The 22,971-nt window shown below is 45.4% G+C and overlaps 1 protein-coding gene across 2 annotated transcripts; it reads right to left on the reverse strand.

The window, feature by feature from the left end:
• Positions 1 to 16,070: 16,070 nt before the first annotated feature.
• Positions 16,071 to 18,195, reverse strand: LOC125548705 (transcription factor bHLH110-like). Of its 2 annotated transcripts, none has more exons than XM_048712257.1 (7): positions 17,814 to 18,195; positions 17,267 to 17,735; positions 17,064 to 17,183; positions 16,848 to 16,913; positions 16,634 to 16,699; positions 16,476 to 16,532; positions 16,071 to 16,397 (listed from the first exon to the last, which is right to left on the reverse strand). In XM_048712257.1, exons 1-7 carry the CDS (start codon positions 18,053 to 18,055, stop codon positions 16,245 to 16,247), a joined length of 1,173 nt encoding a protein of 390 aa, XP_048568214.1. In that variant the 5' UTR covers positions 18,056 to 18,195; the 3' UTR covers positions 16,071 to 16,244. The 2 variants fall into 2 exon arrangements, with proteins under 2 accessions (XP_048568214.1, XP_048568215.1); XM_048712258.1 differs by having other exon boundaries at positions 17,064 to 17,171; positions 17,814 to 18,192.
• Positions 18,196 to 22,971: the final 4,776 nt, after the last annotated feature.

Below are 22,971 nucleotides of genomic sequence, written 5' to 3' on the forward strand. Positions count from 1 at the left end.
GCATGGCCTTATAGTCCATGTCCGACCGCTCCTGTAGCAGCTTACTGTCCATATCCGCACGTGCCTGCAACACCTACGCATCCATCCTAACTCGCTCTGTCTGTATAATACTATCCACAAGCTTCCGGTCCTTCTGCAATGTTTGATGCATTTCCTTGTAGCCAAGGACAAACTTTTTTTCCATGTACTCACAGTCCCGCTTATACTTTTCTTCAGTCTCAAGGCGATTTCGTTGGGTAACGCCAGGGTTTTCCCAGTCACGACGTTGTAAAACGACGGCCAGTGAATTGTAATACGACTCACTATAGGGCGAATTCGAGCTCGGTACCCGGGGATCCTTTTTCAGCTTCAAGTCGATCTCCCGGCGCGCTTCATGCAAAGACTTGTCATACTCCGCACAGTTGTTATGCGCCTCTGAGACCATGGTCCCTACAGCAACACATATACCCATGGTATGAAAACTGTATCCACAACCTCACCCAACTAATTCGAAACAATACGACTGTGAAAAAATATTCAGAACCAGTTCGTACGATCAACTACTACAAACTATCAATCAAAAAGCTCTTGCATGACATCCTGTACTCAAATTACACCAGAACTACTCAACTATGGCAAAACCTGGATTTTCTAATCTCTTCGGAAATGACTTCTTGGTTGAATCAATGGAAAAAATAATCAGCACTGCAATCGAAGATGGGAGGAGCCGTGGAGGAGACCTTTTTAATTCGGCGTCGGCGTGGTCGCTTGAGAAGCGATGGCGCGATCCCGGCGATGGCTTTGTGAGGAGAAACAAGGTAGATGGGGGTGGTTAGGATAGGGTAGATATGCGGTATAATGGGAAGGTATATATCCGTGATTCTAGGGTTAATTAGTTATTTTGAAGTAATGCGCTTCGATGCAAGTTTTTTTTTAACGAGCGTGATCTTTTCGGGGCTTCCAAAACATGTGCACTGACCGCGGGTCCAACCACATATCACAGAAGCCCGAGCCATCGCCGTGCTCGTGCCAAGCCGCCGCCCACCATTGCCTCCCTTTCCCTTGCCCCACCAAATTGTTATTCTTCTCCGGCGACGAAGCCTGCCATCGCCGACGGACAGTGAGAGACGAGAGATGTCCATATCCAGTTCGGCCTCTCCGTCATCATGGTCGCGGTATGGTTCACTGCCGATGACCAGATGCCCCGACTGCCCACGCATCGCGCCACTGAAGCGTTTGACAACCATATCGGAGAAGAATGGAAACCATGGGCGGGAATTTGTGAAATGCGAGAGCAAACCAGAAGCGGGGAAGGTTAAATCTATGTTTTGTTGTGTCTTTTTGCTATGAATTCTGACCCCAGATTTATATTTATTTCCTCAGAATTGGGATTTAGGGTTTCCCTTCCCTATTTCAGAAGCTGAAAACATGCAAGCATTTTGAGTGGCTGGATGAATACATTGAGAGGCTTCAAACGGATGGCTTAATTGATTTGCCCGTTGATTTGAGGCACGGGGCAACCCTAGAGGCAGATCTGCCATCGGCGGTGGATAATAAGGGCTATGCCAATGTTCCTCTGATGGTGGCGGATGCGGAACTCAAGGTGGAATTGAAGAAGATGAACAATAACTTAAGGCAGTTGATCGATCTGAATAAGCACGCAAATCTGATGGTCGCGGGATTTTATTTTTCAATAATTGTTGTGGGATTTGTTTACTTGTTGATCATCACTCATTAGAAGTTGTTAACAAATTATTTCAGTCAGCTTCTGTATAAGCAATGTCATTTGTGCTTAATGCCTTGTATGACCAGACCAAGGAAAAGCTCATTTGTAATCTATTGGAAAGGACAAATAAAATTGAAAACCGATTTCTTGTTTCCAAAATAAAATTTAGCAAAGAGGAAATAGCTCGAACATAACATAGTAGCCCGAACATAACATAGTACCACGAACATCAATATAGTTGATCTAACACAAATAGTACGATAATGATGATTTGTAAAGTAGCACATTACATCAAGGATTTATAAAGAACGCAAATTATTTTACTACGTTGTGATGTAACAACTCCAGAGGCACATGTGGAACATGGGAAACAAACAGATAAATCCCTTGATTTCCCAGGTACAGCAACATCATCAAGAGTTAGGATGAAAAACAATGGTTACGACACCATATTCTGCCATGTCTTGGGGCACAACATGATGAGGCAGTTTCTGTTTGAACAACAAATTTGTTATGTTAGCAAATTTGTAACTTATTCTTCTCTAAAAAAGGAAGAGCAATAAATTCATTCCAAGAATTTCCAGAAATAATTGTCAATCCATTTTCGTTGGTAAATACGAGATATGTTTGGCGCAATTAGTGGCTAACTGGGTTTTTTTAGGAATAGTGGCTACTTGGTTTGATACATGCCAAACGTTACGTTCAGATTAGTTGCATTATTTCGTTCATTTTTTACCCAAAAAATCTATACAAAGTGTTAATTGGACAATGTGAACAATGTGGCACGAAGCTTGTCGGCCCAACCAGTGGATGGAACGGATCGATGGTACCGGATGGAATCCATTGTAAACCAACCCTAACCCTAAACCCAAAAAACCAAAAAAACCCTGAACCCTAAACCCTGATAACCCTAACCCCCCCCCCCCCCCCCCCCCCCCACCCCCCCCCCCCCCCACCCACACACACACACACACAAAACCGTAAAACATTCAAAATTTTGCCCCACGTGGAAACCATTATGCATGAATTCTCAATGGGGTCATGGGATGCCATGAAGAAAGTTAGGGATCATTAGTACATGTACACGCAAAGTACGATCTCTGACACGTGCCTTTCCGGTCCATGTACATGTACATGTAAACCAACCCAACATCGATCCGGTTCAGTGGATGGATGCATGCTCTATGTGGCACGAAGTATGTCGGCCGAGCCAGTCGACAGACCAGATCGATGCTACCGGATGGATTCCATTGTAGACCAACGCTTGACCTATGTCCGGTGTGTGTGATAGGTCCACTGTAAGACAAACATAGTTCCGTCAACCCTAAAACCCTAAACAGTGATAACCCTAACCCCCCCCCCACTAAACCATAAAAACATTCAAAATTTTGCCCCACATGGAAACCATTATGCATGCAATCTCTACGGGGTCATGGGATGCCATGAAGAAATTTTGGGATTATACACGCAAGTACAATCTCTAACAGGCGCATTTCCGGCCTAGCATGTCAACACCCCGAAAGCACTAGCTGGGTTCCTCACCTGTATGAAACCAACCCAACATCGATCCGGTCCAGTGGATGGATGCATGCTCTATGTGGCATGAAGTTTGGCGGCCGAGCCAGTCAACGGACCGGATCAATGCTACCGGAGGGAATCCATTGTAGACCAACGCTCCATCAATGTCCGGTGTGTGTGCTACATCCACCGTAAGAAAAACATAGCTCCGTCAACCCTAAAACCCTTAAACCCTAAACCCTGATAACCCTAAACCCCCCCACTAAACTGTAAAAACATTCAAAATTTTGCCCCACATGGAAACCATTATGCATGCATTCTCTATGGGGTCATGGGATGCCATGAAAAAAGTTTGGGATTATACACGCAAGTACGATCTCTGACATGCGCATTTCCGGCCTAGCATGTCAACACCCCGAAAGCACTAGCTGGGTTCCTCACCTGTATGAAACCAACCCAACATTGATCTGGTACAGTGGATGGATGCATGCTCTATGTGGCACGAAGTTTGTCGGCCGAGCCATTCAACGGACCGGATCGATGCTACCGGAGGGAATCCACTGTAGACCAACGCTCCACCAATGTCCGATGTGTGTGCTACGTCCACCGTAAGACAAACATAGTTCCATCAACCCTAAAACCCTTAAACCCTAAACCCTAATAACCCTAACCCCCCCCCACTAAATCGTAAAAACATTCAAAAATTTGCCCCACATGGAAACCATTATGCATGCATTCTCTATGTGGTCATGGGATCCCATTAAGAAATTTTGGGATCATTAGTACATATACATGCAAGTACGATCTCTGACACGCGCATTTCCGGGCTTGCATGTCAACACTCAACCCTAAACCCTGATAACCCTAACCCCCCCCCCACTAAACCCTGAACCCTGATAACCCTAACCCCCCCACTAAACCCTAAACACTGAACCCCTAAATCCCTAAACCCTAATAACCCTAAACCCCTAAACCCTAAACCCCTAAACGAGTTGACAAGATTTTCTTATTTCTTTATATCATTTATCCAAATCTCACATAACTCACGTGGCCCACCCCTCCCTAAATCCCGCGATTACAGCTCCGCATTCTAACCACCCGGGCCGTCCGCACCTCCCACGACCGCTGCAAGATCAGATCGGAGACGCCGGTCGCCCACAGAATACAGGAGTCGGCGGCCACCACTCGCCGCCCACCGCCAACGTGATCTGAGGGCTCGGACGTCAGTGTTCTTCTCGCCGCCTCCTCCTCGCGTGAACGCGCCATTTTTCCTTTGCGCCGTCGACCACGCTATACCGGCACTTATAGTTTCCGACGCACTAACCAGCGCCATCTACTCGGTGGCACCGTCTCCGAGATAAGGTATTACCTGATCGTAACTCTTTATAATCGTTGTCCGCCACTCCTTTAGTAGTTGAACCCTCATAGGTTTTGCACCCAAATAGGTTATGTGCTTAAACCCATAAGTGGATCATATGTTAAATGACCCAGTTAATTTTGTGAAAATTAATTCTCTGCTAATTTTGTTATACATTTTCCAATTTTGTTCGGATTAATTGAGCCGGATTTTATCATTGCATATGAGCCAGCAATGTCAATTTCAGATACGAACCTTCATAATGGAGAAAAGCCCATCTCCGAAATTACCGATGCGGTAAGTAATTGACTGTTTGTGTACAATCGTTTCGTACACATAATGCATGTGTACTCAGTATAATTTAATGGCATGTAATAGGAACTCGCTGAAAAGCATGGTCATATGAAGTTAGTATGCTCACATACACGGTTTGGAAAAACCATGAAACTGTTGTCACAAGACCAAAAAAAGTACATCATATCAGAAACCAGTCTTGGCGGTCTAACCCAGATGCATGAAGTGACTCTACGGCGCATAATGTTGGTTAGACTAGCCAAGAGCATAGATATGGACACGCAATCCATTACCATCGGTAAAACGCCAATTCCTATAACAAAAGAGGACGTGCAAGGTATATTTGGCATTCCGATAGAAGGGGAGGATATAGAGCCACATATGGAAATGCAAACCGACACAGAATTGTTTACCGCCTATGCAAACAATGGGCAAATTTTGATTTCTGACCTTGAAACGGCGATCCGAGCTTCCAAAGCCCCAGACGGCGATTTCCTGAGACGGTTCATTCTGTACGCAATTGGTACTATTCTAGCACCAATAGCACAACATTATGTGGACTCGAAATTTCTCAACCTTGTTACAAATCTTGAAAACCTTCAGAAATTTAACTAGGGATGTTTCACACTTAATAACTTCTTCAAGTCCGTTCACAAGTTTAGAATCCAGATCACATAAATCTACAAGGAAATCTAATTCTGCTCCAGGTTAGTGCTAGATCACTACTTAATGTCCTTTAATTATTGTTCTGTTGCATATCTGTATGGTGATGAACTAATTTATTGTGTAGTATTGGTACTGGGAGCACGTGCGTAGTGGCCGATTAATGTATGCTTCTAGACCCCCTCCATTGATCGCACGATGGGACGAAATGATGGCTACTTTAAGAAGCGATTCTTACGAGAAAGGAGATCTTCATAACGGGCTGGTACCTATCTACAATTGAACTTTCTATATCTGATTTTTTATTTGATACTAATGGTTCATTATATTTTATAAAAATAAGCTGTCATGGAAATTTGTGCTCCTCAACGACCGTCCGAGAATTCTAATAATTTTCCAAGAAAAAAAGATGAACATGTGCATCAACATGATTCGTATCGAGCACCATCACAAGGACAACAATTTAGTAGCCAGCAAGTATGTACTCCAAAGACTATTTTTTTGCAATATCACAAATAGGTGTCATGGAACCTCATTCATTTAGCTATTGTTATCAACGGGGTTTTATTTTGTTTACACAAATTGAAATGGTAGTTGAAGTCATGAATGCACGCATTGCTGATCATGAAAAGAAGGTAGGTAGGAAGTTAATGGAAATTGAGCACAGATTTGATGTCAAATACCAGACTCTAGGTGAAGACTTGATCGACATGAAGACTAAAACTGGCACTAATCCTAGGTTGTCGAAGGCCGAGGATGAAATTAAAGACTTAAGGAGGGAACTCCATGTATGTCATACTGTGCATTTTGTATTTTTTATGAATATGTTCCTTCATGTTCATTATTGTTTGCATTGTTACAGGAATTAAAATACGAATTTACAAGCAACCGACAATCAGTGTCACAGAAAGGAGGCATGCAGGTGATCGAAAGGAGGCGTGCAGGTGATCAATATGGCCCAACACGTTAATATCTAAAAGTAACAAACTAATGATGAACTACCTTTGTTCATTGTAGGATCAAGTCAATGTGTGCAATTCATCCCTGACAGGAACTCCTAGGGCTAGCCAATTCACGACAGGGACTTCGAGTACACCAAGTGCAAGACATGTGACGGAAAACAATGAGGAACCACAATTAACTCTGATGAAGCCTGTCTTTGGTAATGATTACAAGTTCACGGATGAGGACATAGAGACAGCCGTTTACATCCGCGGAACATACGACCCTGTTGAAATAGCTAGAATCTGAGACATTACCCTCACAACAGAAAATCTGAAGCGAAATTTGGACGAAAATACATTTATGGTGATGTAAGCCCATTATACTCTATTCTACATCATTACTGCAACAACTATCTTATTATTGTATGATTGAAAATTTGGCAGGTTATTATGGCATATGCTCGTATTAGCCAAATTGAGAATGATACTACCTCAATCATATCCCCTCAAGAAACCGAAAAGCTGTTACAAATGAAGGGGGTGGTTCCTGTTGGACGTGCAGCCTCATGGTTAGCTCGTGTAGCAGGAAAATTTGTAGGGCGCCGAAAGGTACAGGTTTTCCACACTTTCATAGTTTACGTACACATTGTACACGACAAATTTCGGTTCGCAACCCAACCCAAATTTTACTGCAGGTGCATGTCCCACTGAATGTACACCAAAACCATCGGATGCTAATGGTGTTTAATTTTGACAAAAAAGAAATTCAGACTCTGAACTCCATGAATTATCATTGCGACAAGACCAAGGAAGATTGTCTTGTAAGTGTTCTCTTGTTTCCTCTTTTGATCCGCATGGAACATGAGCTCCCAAAGTACCGTAACCCTATGTATAACTCGTCGTACCCTAGGTGGACTCGATTCAGTTCTGCATTGACGAAGCTGTCAAGGAAGGGTTGATATCACCAGCTAAGAACATCAATTTTGCCGAATGGACCAAAAAACGCTATGAGAACATACCACAACAGACCGATGGGTACACATGGCCTCATAAATTATTATTTGCATACACGAATAAGATTACTGATCTTTAACTAAACATCGCAGGACTTCTTGTGCGGTTTGGACACTGCAGTACATGTTGTCATGGAACGGGGATGAGATGACCGATATTTTGAACCAGGTAATTGAATGCCTAATTTAAATTTGTGCTTTGTTTAGCTTGAAAGCTATGCTGACGTCAGTGTCGGTTATCCAATATAGGCAAGGATAGATATTTTCAGGTGGAAAATATGTACAGCCTTACTGCATGCAAATTGCAATGCGCTTCGTCTCGAATCATATAAGTTCCCCATAACGGTTAGCGCTACATCAAGAATATATCATTTATTTCATAAGTCTCATGATTAGAACTAACGCAGCACTCTCTCTTATATAGAGGGAGGTGTACGATGCCCAGCAAGCAGTTCTACCTAATGCTTCAGAAGAGGACGTACAATTAGTCAACAATCCTGATGGTTCCAACGAACCTGACACATCCAACTCCCAGAAGGATACCGGTGCACCCAACTCCCCCAAAAATGGTGCACCCAACTCCCCCAAAAGGAAGAGAGCACGTGGACGCCCGAGAAAGCTAGTCGATCCCGAGGAAGCAGCAAAAACAAAGAGTATCAAAGAACTGAAACTTAAATTTGACAGCAAGACCATAGCCAACCAAGTGTCTTTGTTACCATCACGGTCACGCAGAGAGCATAAACCAGCACCAGCTTTATTTAGCCCATTCAAACACAAATAGGTAGCATCAATTGATCATCAATTGATACATGCTCATGCTCATGCTCTACTTTTAGCATCATTTGATACACGTTTTGTTCTTATCAGAAAGTGAAAATAGGTACTTTTGGCAATCATGAGCATCCTCTACTTATTGCAATATCTAATGTATTGATACATTCTCATGCTCATGCTCTACTTTTAGCATCATTTGATACACGTTTAGTTCTTATCATAAAGTGGAAATAGGTACTTTTGGCAATCATGAGCATCCTCTACTTATTGCAATATCTAATGCATTGATACATTCTCATGCTCATGCTCTACTTTTAGCATCATTTGATACACGTTTAGTTCTTATCAGAAAGTGGAAATAGGTACTTTTGGCAATCATGAGCATCCTCTACTTATTGCAATATCTAATGCATCATCAGTACAAAGCTTGATTTGGCAATAGGTGGAATCGGCAATCATTTGCATGCTTTAATTTTGTCAAAAATTAATGCATAGTTCAGTTGTAACTACTCATAGATATGGCAGGGACATGCTGAGTTATACACTAAACATAGTCATGCCAAGCTATAACTACCATAGTTATATTATTAAAGTTCCTAGCATGCATCACCGTATGGCAGAATAACAGAGCAACCATAACATAGACCACCGTACGATACTTGAGTTGCTAAGGCCTTGTACAATGCAAGGTGCTTAGGGGAGTTGCTTATAGAAATAAACCAGGCTTTTCTTAAGCACATGTGCTTATTTGTACAGGGTAGACGCATAACTAGGCGTCTCTCCTGTAGAAATAGGCACCGGTGCTTCAGAAAAACCCTGTTTATTTTTCTAAGCACCACCCTAAGCATCTAGCATTGTATAAGGCTTAAACATGCATCACCAAAATAGTATTACAACTAGGAACACTAAACCAGAGTAGCAGCAAACTCTTAACATAAACGGCAGATCAACCACCGCTCAGCATAGGTTCAGACACACCATAGGACATCAGTTTTAGACTCGAACAACAAAGAAACATAGATAACATAAGAGGACACGGCGGTCCTGGGGCAGCAGCAGCACTCTAGCAGCACATCACTTCTCTCCCTTCTTCAATGCATGTTGTAGGGCTCATTGACTTTGACAATCTCGAGGAAGCGTGCGTAGGCAGCATGTTTAGCCAGAGTAGTGGCTTTATGCTTCTTACCATGTCCATTGCCAGTGCTGAAGGCATGCTGGATCATGCCATCTATGCCGCCACCGATCACCTTGCAATAGAAAGGGCACCCAATCTTGCCAAAGAAACGGTACTTGATCTTCCCAGCAATCAGATGCCTCAGGGTGTACCGGCTCTTGCTGTGCCTGCTGTCCATGTTGTAGTCCACGTCGTCGTCATCCTCCTGTGAATTAGTGAATTAGTACACATAGAAGAACTCAGCTAATCTATTATGGTACATTGACTTTAATTACAATGTTTTGGAAGTACACATGTGTAACATGGCAACTATCTATTTGCTAGAAACAAGGCGTATGTGCACATACATAATTGAGCCAAAGAAATTGACATGCATAAATATGGACGGTGGAATAGTTGCATTTATAGATTAGTGCACAAGCAGTACATAATTAACACATGAAAGACTTCATGAAGTGGCTTGGTTTAATGATATTTGATACTTGTTACAGGTGTAATTCTTATTGGAATCAGAAAAATGGCTTCATTATACTCCTCCATGTTTCACACAAGGGGGGTTTGTTCTATCTACTAGAATGAAGAAACCATTATTTTTTCTAATAGCAGCAATACTGCTTCTCCAACATTGTTAGACCTTGATAAGTTTCAGAAGGAAATTGGTAAAGGAGCTATGGGGTGTCTCACTGCTCATATTGATGAGAGATGTGGCTGTGATCATCTAGATAACATACTGTGGAAAATTGGCTAGATGAAATGTTTTGATTTTTTGGTATCCAGTGGATATGTACTGTCAGCCCATAATTATTAAGGGAGCGATCACTTTCTTTGCAAAATGGAAATCTGTATAGAATTTGCAAATGGATCATCTATGAACATGTGTGCAAACTAATCATCTATGAACATGTATGAAAATTAATTCATCTACATAAACTAAAATGAATCAGGAACTGCTGCATTTTGTCACTGTCCTTGGGAAGCCAATGGAGAATCCTGCCATATATCCATTGTTTAACCCACTTTTTTCATTAATGTATCCCTGCCATGAACATTTTCTTGTATTTGGGTTCATTACCCCACTTCTTTCATTAATGTATCCCTTGTGAAACTTATGCTCACCTAGTTAACAAGACAAACCCCAATGCCATGAAAAAAAACCAGAGTATCTGCTGGAATCAGAATGTGAATCAGATTTAAAAATCCACATCCAACATGAAGATCTATGCTAGATCCCTACAATCCTACATACGTAGAACTAGCACGCCCAAGTGAAATTGATGCTCATCTAGTTAACAAAAAAACCCCAATGTCATGAAAAAAACAGAGCAAAAAACAGAGTACTACCTCAGATAGCTCGTCGATGGCATCCTCGTCGAAGTCGCTACCCTTCCTGCAATCTACATCGAACTCCTTTATGGTGTTCTCCTCGAAAAGCTCTTCGATTTCGTCATGCACCTTGCGCTTACGCCTTCTCATCTCCTCCTCCTCCAGATCTTCCCCGACCTTGTGCTCGCCGACGGGTGCCTCGACGGCTGCGATGGCAGCGGGAGCAGGCACAACGGTCGCTGCACCGCCAGCTTCCGCCGCTACGGCGGACTCAGCCGCTCCACCTATGGCTGAAGCCACGGCAGCAGACTGCTCTGCTCCGATGGTTGCCTCCGGCTCATCCGCCGCATCTTCACGTCCGCGCTTCATTGTCGGTCGAAGACAGGAGGAGGGAGGCGTAGGAAGGGAGGAGGGTGGTGAGGAAGGAGGAGAGGGTGGTGAGGTGGTGAGGAAGAGAGGGTGGGAAGAGGACGAGGGTTTTCTACCCGATTTGGGGAAGAAATGCACTGCTCCTGCCTCTTGGAGTTACCGAGAAGCCGCGGGTGCCGATTTGACTTGACACACCCACCCGGCCGTCCCCATTCCACGTGGGGACGTGGCGGTCGTGCACGCGGTCATGCACCTCCTGTGGTTTGCCATCAATTGCTATCGGTCTCACAAGTGGGTCCCCTTGTCATCCACACAACCGAGCCACCACATGTACCACATTTTTCTTTCTCCCCGTCTCGACCACTCCACATCTTTCTTTCTCCCCTTCTCGACCAGCGCCGCCGCCGTCATCTCCCGACGACCCCTCTCTTCGCTGCCGGTGCGCGACCGCCGCCAACTCCGGCAAGTACGTGAGATCTCCCCTCTTCTTCCCTTCCCCAACCGCGTCTCCCTACGTAGGCGGATCTGAGCCGATTGGTTTGGACTGAAACTTAGTTTTTGGATTGGATCTTGATTTGGTTTCTATGGTTTGAGACCAAATCAATCAATTAGTTTGAGCCGCCACTACCACCTACTACTGCTTCAAATCCAAGAGCCGCTGTTGCCGGCCGGAGCTCGTCAGCTCTCTCGAGCTTTGACGCCATGTCTGATCTAGATTCATGACATGCCCTCGCATATGGCTTTGTCCACGGTTTGAACCTTTGGGTTCAATCCAAAAGTTGAAAACGGTTTGGACTGGGTTGGATGACGAGCATGTATAGTTCGGTTTGGTCTAGATTCTAAATGAAAATATCTGGATTGGTTTGGTTTTGATGTGTGCCGTGGATTGGACTGGTTTTAGTTTGGATGCCGAACTATTCCCAGGTTTAGATGAGACGGGCATTGCCATTGTCATTGGCATTGCTTTATTACGTAGATGATAGAAAATAGATTGATTGGCCATTGCCAGTATAGGTTATCACTATGATTTATTATATGTATGATCTTTGTATTGTACTATGTACAATTCAACTTAGAGTTCAACATGTTCTGTGTAGAATGGAGGAAGCACAATGTGGACGCTGCAACTCACGGTGCCGGACCAGCCTTTCTACTGCCACGTTGTTCGGCATCTACTTCCAGCCTTCTTTTGTTTTTGCGGCGGTAACAATTTATATGAACCTTCTGACAGTACATTCTTTTTTGTTTTTTTTCTATTTCCACTAATGTATTGTGTCTGTTATTTGTTTTTATCTTACATAGATCGTACCATGCATGTGAGATTGGCATTCAATGAGCTCGTTGCAGACACCGTGACCTTCGACGCTCTTGGGGGCCCATACACTATGCAGGTCGAGAAGGGGCGAAAGATAACCCAGATAGGAGGAGATGATTGGGATCGTTTCATCGCCCGCATGCGTCTTAGTGGGGGTGAATTGATCAGCTTCTCCTTCAGAAGAGATAGGCCCAGGATTTCTATTATCTATCTAAATTTGATTCCGGATAGTGAGGATGAAGTTCATGAGGAGGAAGATGGTTCTGATTCAGATGATGACGATTCAGATGATGATGAGAACCCACTTGTTGAATACTTGTATGCCCAAGGACTCAGACTGGGCGACGAGGAAATCGGCAACCTCTGGGACATGCTTCTGCTACGTGAAGACTACCTAGGGAAGCCATTCGTGACCCGCCTCACAAGGACGAATGTTAAACGGCATATCATGGTATGTTACTTAGTGTGGTAATTACATGATATGCATGCTTAGTTAGTGTAGTAGTTCGTATGATATGCATGTTGTAGTACTGTGATGAGAGGCCTAGTTTAGAATTCATTTAGTGAAGAATTTTATGACATGCATGTAGTGTAGTAATATGCGATGATATGCTTAGTGTACGCAGTAATCTAATGATATGCCTAATTACTGTAGTAATTTGATGCTTGGCATATAGTGTAGTGATGTGATGATATATATGCTCAGTGTTGAATCCAATGATATATGTGTCTTAAAGTGTATGCTTTGTTGATAATTGCACGTGACATGATCATATATCATGTCAACTGTTTTCAGAAATTACCTAAGAGGTTACTTGATAGCTGTGGCATCGACCCGGACGAAGAAGGCATGGCTGCTGGACTACGCCTTACCAGAACGGGCTCCATCACCAGCTGTGCCTATGCAGTGGACACGGACGGTCGCACTGTCTTGAGCAGGGCAGGGTGGAAGAAGTTCCTTCGTGCCAAGAATCTTCGGGTAGGACAGGCCATCCTACTCACTGTTGCGAACACCCGTCGCCATGACTTGAGGATGATGATCACCATCCACCTCATTTAGAACTGGGGTGGGCCATGTATCAATGTGAAATGAACTTGTTATTTAGCTCTTGTTTGCGAGTACTTGTCGTGTATTACCGTACCTATATCTACTCATATCTAGGTACTATTGCTTGTGATGGATTGCAACTATTATTAACTGGTAACTAATGCTCTACTAGCTATGATTATTCCACTGTGTGATGTTTTATAGGCTGTAGTGTGACATGGTAACTGTTATATATGGTAGAGGCTTGTCTCTAAGACCTTGTACAATGCAAGGTGCTTAGGGATGTGCTTCCACTATGTGATGTTTTGTACGTGCCAGGTTGTAGTATGAAATGCTAACTGTTCTATATGGTAGTGGCTGGTCTCTAATTGGACCGACATGTTGAACTAGTATCAATGGTAGAGGCGTTTCGTTATGCGCCACATCCAACAGTTCACATAATTAATTATCCAAAGATTAAGGTATGAAACCCTTGGTCATACATAGCAACATTTCGTTCCTAAAAATTAAGGTACTTCCACATTCAAACTAACTAATACTACAATCGAAGGAACTACTTAATACATTAACAGCACATAGGGAAGTAGCCCTGGTCCAACGGCTTGAGAAATGACGAACAAAAACTGAAAGAAGAAGGATCAGCCAGTAGCAGCACCATCAGCCTCCCAGCCTCACAACTTCAGCCAGCCTGGTGAACTCCAGGTTTTTTCCTGCAAAACACACATGTGATGTTGGAGGCAAGAAAATAAATATGTCAGGGGTCTTGTCATGGCATCTAATCACACGGAATGCTAGTACAAATGATGGAGAACAAAACATCCAACATGAGCAAATTCATAGGAGTTCTAGATCCATGGATACCATCAAGAAAAAATGCTCAGTTTTAATTCAGACACAAGACTTGGTGAAAACATGCATATTCATATCAGCAACATTGATATGGCATCTTTGCAAGCTTGGGTCAGTGACTTGTCTTGTGTTTCATGGCATGACAATAATTTTAACAATAAATAGACATGAAATTGACCCAAACTCATGTACAAAGTTAGGCCATATGATGCATGGATTAATTCACACATAAATGACAAAATGCCAACTTTGTATAGAATTTGCAGTACTGAAATATTTCAGTGTGTACCGCTGTGTACTGAAACTGCAGTAGTGAAATAATTCAGTGTGCATCGGTGTGTACTGAAATTGTAGTAACGAAATATTTCAGTGCCTACCGGTGTGTACCAAAATATTTCAGTGTCTACCACTACAACATTACAAATTTTCCCTAGGGCAGTACCGAAATATTTCAGTGCCTACCGGTGTGTACCGAAATATTTCAGTGTCCACCACTACAACATTACAAATTTTCCCTAGGGCAGTTCCGAAATATTTCAGTGCCTACCGGTGTGTACCGAAATATTTCAGTGTCTACCACTAGAACATTACTAATTTTTCCTAGGGTTCATATGATGCCTAGGGTTTACATACATCATAATCCATCCTCCAAATCCATGTACTCAAATGTTCATGCAATTCATTGAGATTAAAATGCCATCTAGCATTCCCTCTCTGAGCTATTACGATCAGTATCACCACGATGTAAGCACGAGCAGTAGGAAGATGAGGAGTGGGGAAGCTTACTCTAAACATAGCTACCGCCGTCGTTCAGACGAGGAGAGCGGCGAGGGAAGCGTGGAGAACGGCGGGGAAGCGAGGTCGCGACCACTGTCCTCCTCATCTTGCGCTTCGGAGTCTCCGGTGACTCGATTGGAGGCTGCACAATCTGCAACGGCACCTCATGCACGGTGGGTTGCTGATCCAGTGGATGCTCTACCCTGGATCTGAACGCCCACCACCTCCGCCTGGTCCACTTGCTGGACGAATTGGCCTGCTCCATCGCCCAGAGGAGGATCTCGATCTTGTGAATCGGTTGTGCGGGCGGGGGGCAAAGCTTTGCCCTCTCCTTCTTCGTCAAATTCTTGAGAGTGGCCATTGCCGTCCAACTCATCTGCCTTGTGTTGTCAAACCAAGAACGGATCTCCCTCAACCTGGCCAACTTGACCTGGTCGCCGCCGGCGATCTGCACGAAGTCGGTGTTCTCGCCGCCGGCCATCAGCTCGATCTGCCGTGGAAGAGGGGGTGGGGGGGGGGGGTTGCCTGAGGGGAGCGAAGTTGCAGCGGCAAGAAGGAGGAGATGACTGCGGTGGACTTGGAGGAGAGAGAGGCCGCCGATGAGTAATTGTGGAATGTGTAGCACCATGGCGGCGGTTATGCATTCGACGAGAGGGGCGGCGCGTGCAAATTTTCCTAGGACTAAACTGCCCCTAGATTAAAACGCGTCCCCACCTTGTCACGAGTACCGGCCCCACTCGTTTTAGTACTTTCGCGTACTTTCATCGGAGTACTACCCAGTACTTCGTATTTGTCTGCCGTTAGATCGACATCAACGAACGGTTCGAAAAAAGCCCAACCACTCTAAAACTTGTATTATATTATAGCTCCCCTTTTGGCCTTTCCTAATATCTTTTGATTTCTTCATTGCTTGGATCATTATCTATTTGCTTTTTCTTCACAGGGTAGCTACTAATATTATGTTTAATGATCACCGTTTACATACATACTATCTTAGTACTCTAGCAACATGCGCCTTTGCTTTGCTTTAGCCTCAACACTGTGTTTGTTTGTAATCTGGACATGTACAAATTGCTTAGCACGTGTACATGCTGAAAGCTAATTAAAACTACCTTATATCTCTACCTAAACGTGCCTCCAAATGTTGGGTACCAGAATTCCGGCACCGTCTCGCTCGCAACCGTGTACGTCGTTGCTACCGGCACAAGGCACAGGCCTCGGCTTCGGAGGTCCTTCTTCGGCTCGCCACCATCGTCCTTCGCATTCTCGGAACCCTACCAAGCAAATGTCATCAACAGCCAAGCAACAGAAACATATAAGATGGACAAATTGATATAAACTCAGTTTCTTACCTTCTGCTGGAACTGCTGCAACGGGTTCACATTCTTCAAGTACGGGTAGGTCAGAGACTGCAGGGAGTTCAGTGTTGAGCAATTTATAAGCGATGTTCCGGAATATGAACAAGAAATGTGGACGCAGCAAGGCAGGCGTGGTGATTTTGGGCACTCACCGCAACTTGGTCATGGAGGAACTTGATGTATTCGTTGGCCTCGTGAAGAACCGATGCGGTATCGGTCTAAAGTGCATGCGAGGACACCAGCGATAAATTAGGTCATTATCGATCTCAGACGGGTTCAGTAGAAGAGCACTTGTTCTCTCCGATAATTGGAACGGTGGCGAGGAAAGATAGGGAGTTGATTCAGAGCAGAAAGAAGAACTAATACCTTTCCAAAAGGCGAGACTAGTTGCTGGAGCGCAGTGATTCTGTCCCCTAGCTTCTCTTTCCTCACCTGCAGCTCAAAAGAAATTTTTATGCAATCCAAAAGTCATCGTCCATCGATGCTCGCAAAAGGAAAACACCAGCCATCGATCGAAGCAACAAAAAGTGACCCTGAAATGCAGAAAGATCTACAAATCTACTCGGATCGATCGGGCCGCACCTTAAACGTGGGCAACGGCGACGGCGCCTCGATCCGTGGCCTTTTCGCCGCGGCAGGCGAGTCGGGCTCGCTTCTCCTCACCGGCGGTGAGCACGCGTGCTCGGCAGACTGCAGGAGAAACTGAGGTTATGCATAGCTTAACGAAACCCTAGCTGTATGGCCTCTGGTAGTAAACTACTAATATTCTCCATGTGGTTAATTACCTTCGCCATGAGGGTATTGGAGCTAGAGCTGTAGCTGGTCTTGGGCTGTAGGGCTTGCAAGAGAAGCTGCGACGATAGAGGGGCGCCGCCGAAAGGCAAGTAGCCGCCGGACCCGGACAAGTACTGCAGTTGGGCGCCACCGCCTAGCATCTGCGTCGCCGCTTGATTTAACTGCATCGCCGCCGTGCCGTCGTAGCTGGTGGATGACTGGCACTCCCCCAACACCGAAACGTTGCGCGACGCCCCGGCGTTGTCGAACATGCCTTGCAGTGGCGCCGTGCCGTACGGAGACGACGCTGCAGGCACCTGGTCGAGCAAGCTGAAGCTGTGGCTCATGTCCCTGAACGGATTGCTCATCACGGCCTCGTCGACGGCCGGCTGATGAGCACGAAATAACGGCCTCGTCGTCATTGACGCCGGCATGTCGTCTTGAAGCACGGCTTGGAAGCTAGCGTCGCTTCTCCCGCTCCTGAAACTCGATCAAGCGAGGACCTTAGTCATCCGCACGGGCAGCTAGAAGAAAGATGGAAGATGGAAGGCAACTTACAAGAAGGCGTGCGTCCAGTCCATGTGTGCATCACCAATCGAGGAAGCGGCATCGGATGAAGGCTGATGAGCGATAGTACTGCTGCTCCTGTGGGGATCCTGGAAGGTTATTGAGCTCGTCGACTCCGCGGCCGGGGACGTCCAGCCGCATGTGGCTGCGTGACCCGTGTCCATGAGTGGCGCGGCGGAGCACGCCGACGTCCCGTGGCTCCTCTGTGAACCACTCCACCACTCGTCGGCCATGGAGATGAAGGGATCTTGATGCGGTTTGAGGTGTAGAAGTAGGTTGGAATGGATGGAACGGGGGAGAAAGAGAGAGGGGAATCTGAGTATATATGAAGGGTACAGTGTGGTATGGGCTGTAGCATCAAAGCTATAGTGGACTTGTGTGAGGGAGGCTGACCATTGGAAGGGGACAAAGAGGGTCGCTTAATGGTCATCAGGGTCTAACTTTTCCTTAGTAGGAGTATTATTTTAGTTCGATGCATGTTGAGAAGAATTTAGCTGTTGTTCAATTATGCTACGCAACCGGGAAAGCTATATAATAGACCAGCTCACTCATTTGGTTTTAACCAGATTTCAACCAACACCAACATTTTTCCAAATATGATTGAAATGTAACCAAATGTTGTCAAAATGCTACTTCTGTTGGAATTTTCTCATTTATTCAGCTTACCAAAAGCAGCCACCGAACAACGACCGGTAGCCACCAAAGGGGCCTTTAACCTCCCGGGAATGCACGGCGTCCACAGATGTTCACCACGCCGCCACCACAACAGAAGCCACTTCTGTTCCACATACCCCCGGTGATCGCCGCCTAGCCTCTATTCGCTACACGAGACGCCTACCCCAGTGATTGCCACCTAGCCTCTATTCGCTACATATCGGAGTTTCGAGAGAAGAGCCCCAATACACGCTACCCCTCGCTAGCACGCACACCGGAGCGTTGATGCCGCACGTCATGATGCCATCATCGATGGATATAGGTGTCGGGCACCAGGTCCGCAACAAACGGCCCTAGTGGGGCAGGAGGAAATGGCACCTCCACCATACACTAGGACCGCCATCCTAACTTCCCTACATGACAAACCGTCGCCACCGCCCGAACACGTCGTGGTGTATGAGATTAATATTAATATAGAGGGTCTCCTCGCGTTGGGAGGTAACTCCTAGAGTTCTAGATGGTCGATCTAGGCGGGACGTTGCAAAGTGATATGGCTTTCATGGCCTGAAACCGATATGAGTAGATTTACGGCCTTCTTGGTTTCGCATGGCACCCAAATACATGTGGTATAAGGCGGTGGACTTGCCTCCACCTACTGCTCCCCAGGTCTTCCAAGATTATGACATCTCACTTGTTCGGTAAGGTTACGACTCCTTAGGAAACCAGGAATGACACACCTATGATAGTTTTCCGACAAAGTATCCCTTAGAGAAACTCTAACCCATCCATGTAATTGGTTAGAGGAGCAAAATAGGCGCTTAACCATACTTAGCCAAACTCCCAAACAGTTAGTGGAGTAAATATTATCCTCCTCCGGCCCAAAAGGTGCACCAACCCTCCTAAATATACTCGACCTCGGCGGCACCAGTAAAAATGTCACCCATTCCTCTTTCGCCCGAGTGGCCAACCCTTCCCGTTGCTGCCATCCGTAGTCGCCGGAGCCAGCGCTCATGCTTTCGATTTTGGCTGGAATGGATAGCCAAACCCTGTCCGCCACCCCACCGGCCAACGCCGCTGGCCAAGGTTCTCAGAATTGCGATTTTGAATCGGATCGGACCTCCGATGGTAGGATCGCAATTCGTAGAATCTTCACTATTAAGATCGTATAAACGTAGCTTCTATGAACTAAAACCGTAGAATCACAGGGGTTAGTTTGGATCGTAAAGTCGTAGAATCGTATTACAGAATCACGATTCTGACAACCTTGCCGACGGCGCGTCTCCGCTAAAAACAACCCCCACGCCGACACCCGCACCCAAAAAAAGGTTATGCACCAAAAATCTCATTTGATCCACCTCACCAAAAACCATCACCGGCAACTTGGCGGTCGCCCTCCCGTTGTTCCTGCCGCTAGCAAGCGGGCAAGGAAATTGACGGCCACCGCGTCGGCACTCCCGAGGAGGCAGCAAAGAAGAAGACTAAGAAGGTCACCCCTCCAGTGCCTTGTCCTCGTCCAGCTCCTCCACCCCTATGACCACTGCTCCGGCGTGTCCGGCCGCCACTGCTGGCTACAAGGGCCATGGCCACCAAGTGGTCGATGAAATGCATTCAAGGTAAAAAAATGCGTTTGTCATTTTGGCGGATGCATTGCACGGTGATTGCTTGCGTCCGTAGGATGATGGAGTTTGTTGTTGTTTGTTGTAGTGCGGAGATAAACGTGGACGGATTCTTGCAATCTTTGGAGACGTCATATATGCTTGGGCTTGAAGATCTCAACTATGACTCGGTGTTTGATCATCAATTTGGTGAAGAGGAGGCCAAGAAGGAAGAATTGCCAAGACCTAAGAAAAGGCCAAGACCGAGGATGATATAATGTGCAATTGTTTGAAGTTCATGCGGCTAGGCTAAAAGAATTGCTAAAAAAATATCCTCCTCTGAATGTAAGGGATCAGTTAGGTCCGTTCATTGTTAGAGGATAAATACCCCTCTAAAGATACTCGGCCATTTACTCCTCTGACGGATAGAGGATAGGTTAAACTTGTTCTTAGCCCATGCACATGTAGGCACATATGGCCCAAAATATGGTATACGTAGCGCATGAATACAATAGTATGAGTTTCTTTCGACAGTCGTCCAAGGGCACCATACCACGTAGCCCAATCGCAAAAGATCCCGCTCACTGTCGCATATCCATGAGGCTTGGCTCATCTAGGTTGCAAAGCTGCGGCAAGAGAGTTGTGAAGGAGATGGAGGTGGGGGCGGAGGGGGCTAGGTTTCGCCCGAGCCAACCCCGAAGAGTGACGGGGACCTCAATTTCCTAAGAATACATGATTAACAAGGGATGGGGATTTGTGGCACACAGGTTTCATGGCACAGAGTCTCTTGCACGTGCTTTCATTTTTGACTTCTGATTTCAAACTTTATATCTTTTGAATAAAAAGTCCAAATTAAGTCTAGTCTCATATTTATGTTTTTCGTGATGAGGGCTTTCAAATAAGATCCATTTTAAATACATTTGATGAATTTTGAAAATAAATGTTGAGTTTCAACTCTTGAAACTTAGTGCGAGCGACCAATAAAATCACGATTTTTGTGCCTATGACCGACAAAAAATATCTTAAAATTCTATCCATGAAACTTGATAAGAGTGAGCGAGAAAATCACATGTTTCAGATGAAAAGCCGTAAGTTTCAACAATTGAAACTTAAAACTTACTACGCCCTCATGCGGGATTCAACTACTTCGTGAATTGCGAGGAAAATCGAGCGGCAAAACATGTGTGTGCCCCTGCAAATTTCGAGAATAACAAGTCTTGTAAACCCAAACGGATGGAGTGCCTTTACACAGTGCCCACAGGTCATCAGACTTGTGTACTGTTAGCATCTATACAAATTAAAGAATTTTAATAGATTATGCATGAATAATCACGTTGGGCGTGTTTGGTTGCCATTGTAAACAGTTCCTGCATCGCATACACTTCTCAACCTAGCCTGGCTGAGCAAAAACAGGCCCTAATACGTCATCTGCAAGTTGTTTGGTTGCCTACATTTAGTGTCCCTGCATTAGGTAATACGCAAGTGCACTTTGTTTGGTTGCCTGCATTGGCTCGGGCAACACATGAACACGGCGTTTGGTTGCATACGACGTACATGTTGTGCTTACCTTGTACCCTAGTTGGTGAGCTTACCCACAATGATCACACCTAGCACACCAACGTCACAACACATCAATGGCGATGAACTATGCGAAGATGATGAAATTCTTCAGCTTCAGTCCAAACTGACGATCCATCTTGACATCTTCAACCTTGCCACTATCAACACTGCTGCCTCTGTGCTTTCGCACCCAGTCGGAGTAAGCTTGTTTTGCTTCCTGCCTAGTCTTGAACCCTCTATGGCTACTGTTGCTATACGACGCCACTTGTGCACTGGCTTCTTCCCATGAACTGTAAACCCCTGGAGCCTTACCGATGAACACGACATACCACTTTCCCTAGCAATGCACAAGAACAAGAGTTGAAGCAGCAAATCAATGGAGCAGACAAGTAGCAATCAAAGTAGCACACAAACAACAATGGAGCAGAAGAGAAGAAGTAAATCATGCATGATCATACGGCATAGCAAGTTCTATCTAGCACTACCTTGGTGTTAACCTACCACCACATACAAAAGAGGGTGTCGTCCTACCACCGCAAGTTCACCATCAGCGTGAGGGGTTAGTATATACCACCTCACCAAAATATACAAACCATCAAATAGTTTTTAAGCCCTAGCTACACAAAATGTATGGCATCATCGTCATCGTTGTCGTCGCCACCGCCATCCCCGTCGGGGATCATGCACGCTCACAGGCAGCACTACTCTAGTAGTAGTGCTTGCCTAGCCAGCTCTTGAGCCACAGCACCCTGTGAGTGTCTGCCATGGCAACGAACCCAACACCCTGGGCCTTGTTGTCAAGCAGGTGGCTGAGAGCTGCCATGAGAGCCTCGTTGTTGAAGTCACCCTAGGTCATGACAGCGCCATATAGGTCAGGGTGGACGTCGAGGGGCTTGCACTCCCTGATGGCTGTTGCCACCTCCTTCACCGCCTTTGTCATGCTGTAAAAGACATTGATCTCCTCCTCCATCAGGCCTCCTCTCTTCCTCTTCCTATCATGGACGGGGTCAAATGGCTTGTCGAAGAGCTTCACGAAGGGCTTGTCAGGGCCATCAAGGACCTCGACGTCCGCGGTCCCGGGGAAGTCTGGCATGGGATAACTAAGAGGCTCCCTTGAGCCCATGGCATGCTTCTCAATTGCCAACCCAAAGGAGAAGATGTGCAACATCTGGCTGTAGTTTTGAATGGGTGTTTTGAGAAACTCAGCGTCCCTTGGGTGGTCCTAAGAATGAAGCACAAGTGTTGTTAGTTGCGATTAGGAGTAGGAAATGGTGGACAGTATGAAAATGAAGAGGGTTGTGAGCTAACCGCGACATGGCTGGCGTAGTGCTCTGCCTCCA

The sequence above is a fragment of the Triticum urartu genome, chromosome 3, assembly GCF_003073215.2.
Source record: "Triticum urartu cultivar G1812 chromosome 3, Tu2.1, whole genome shotgun sequence".
NCBI lineage: Eukaryota > Viridiplantae > Streptophyta > Magnoliopsida > Poales > Poaceae > Triticum > Triticum urartu.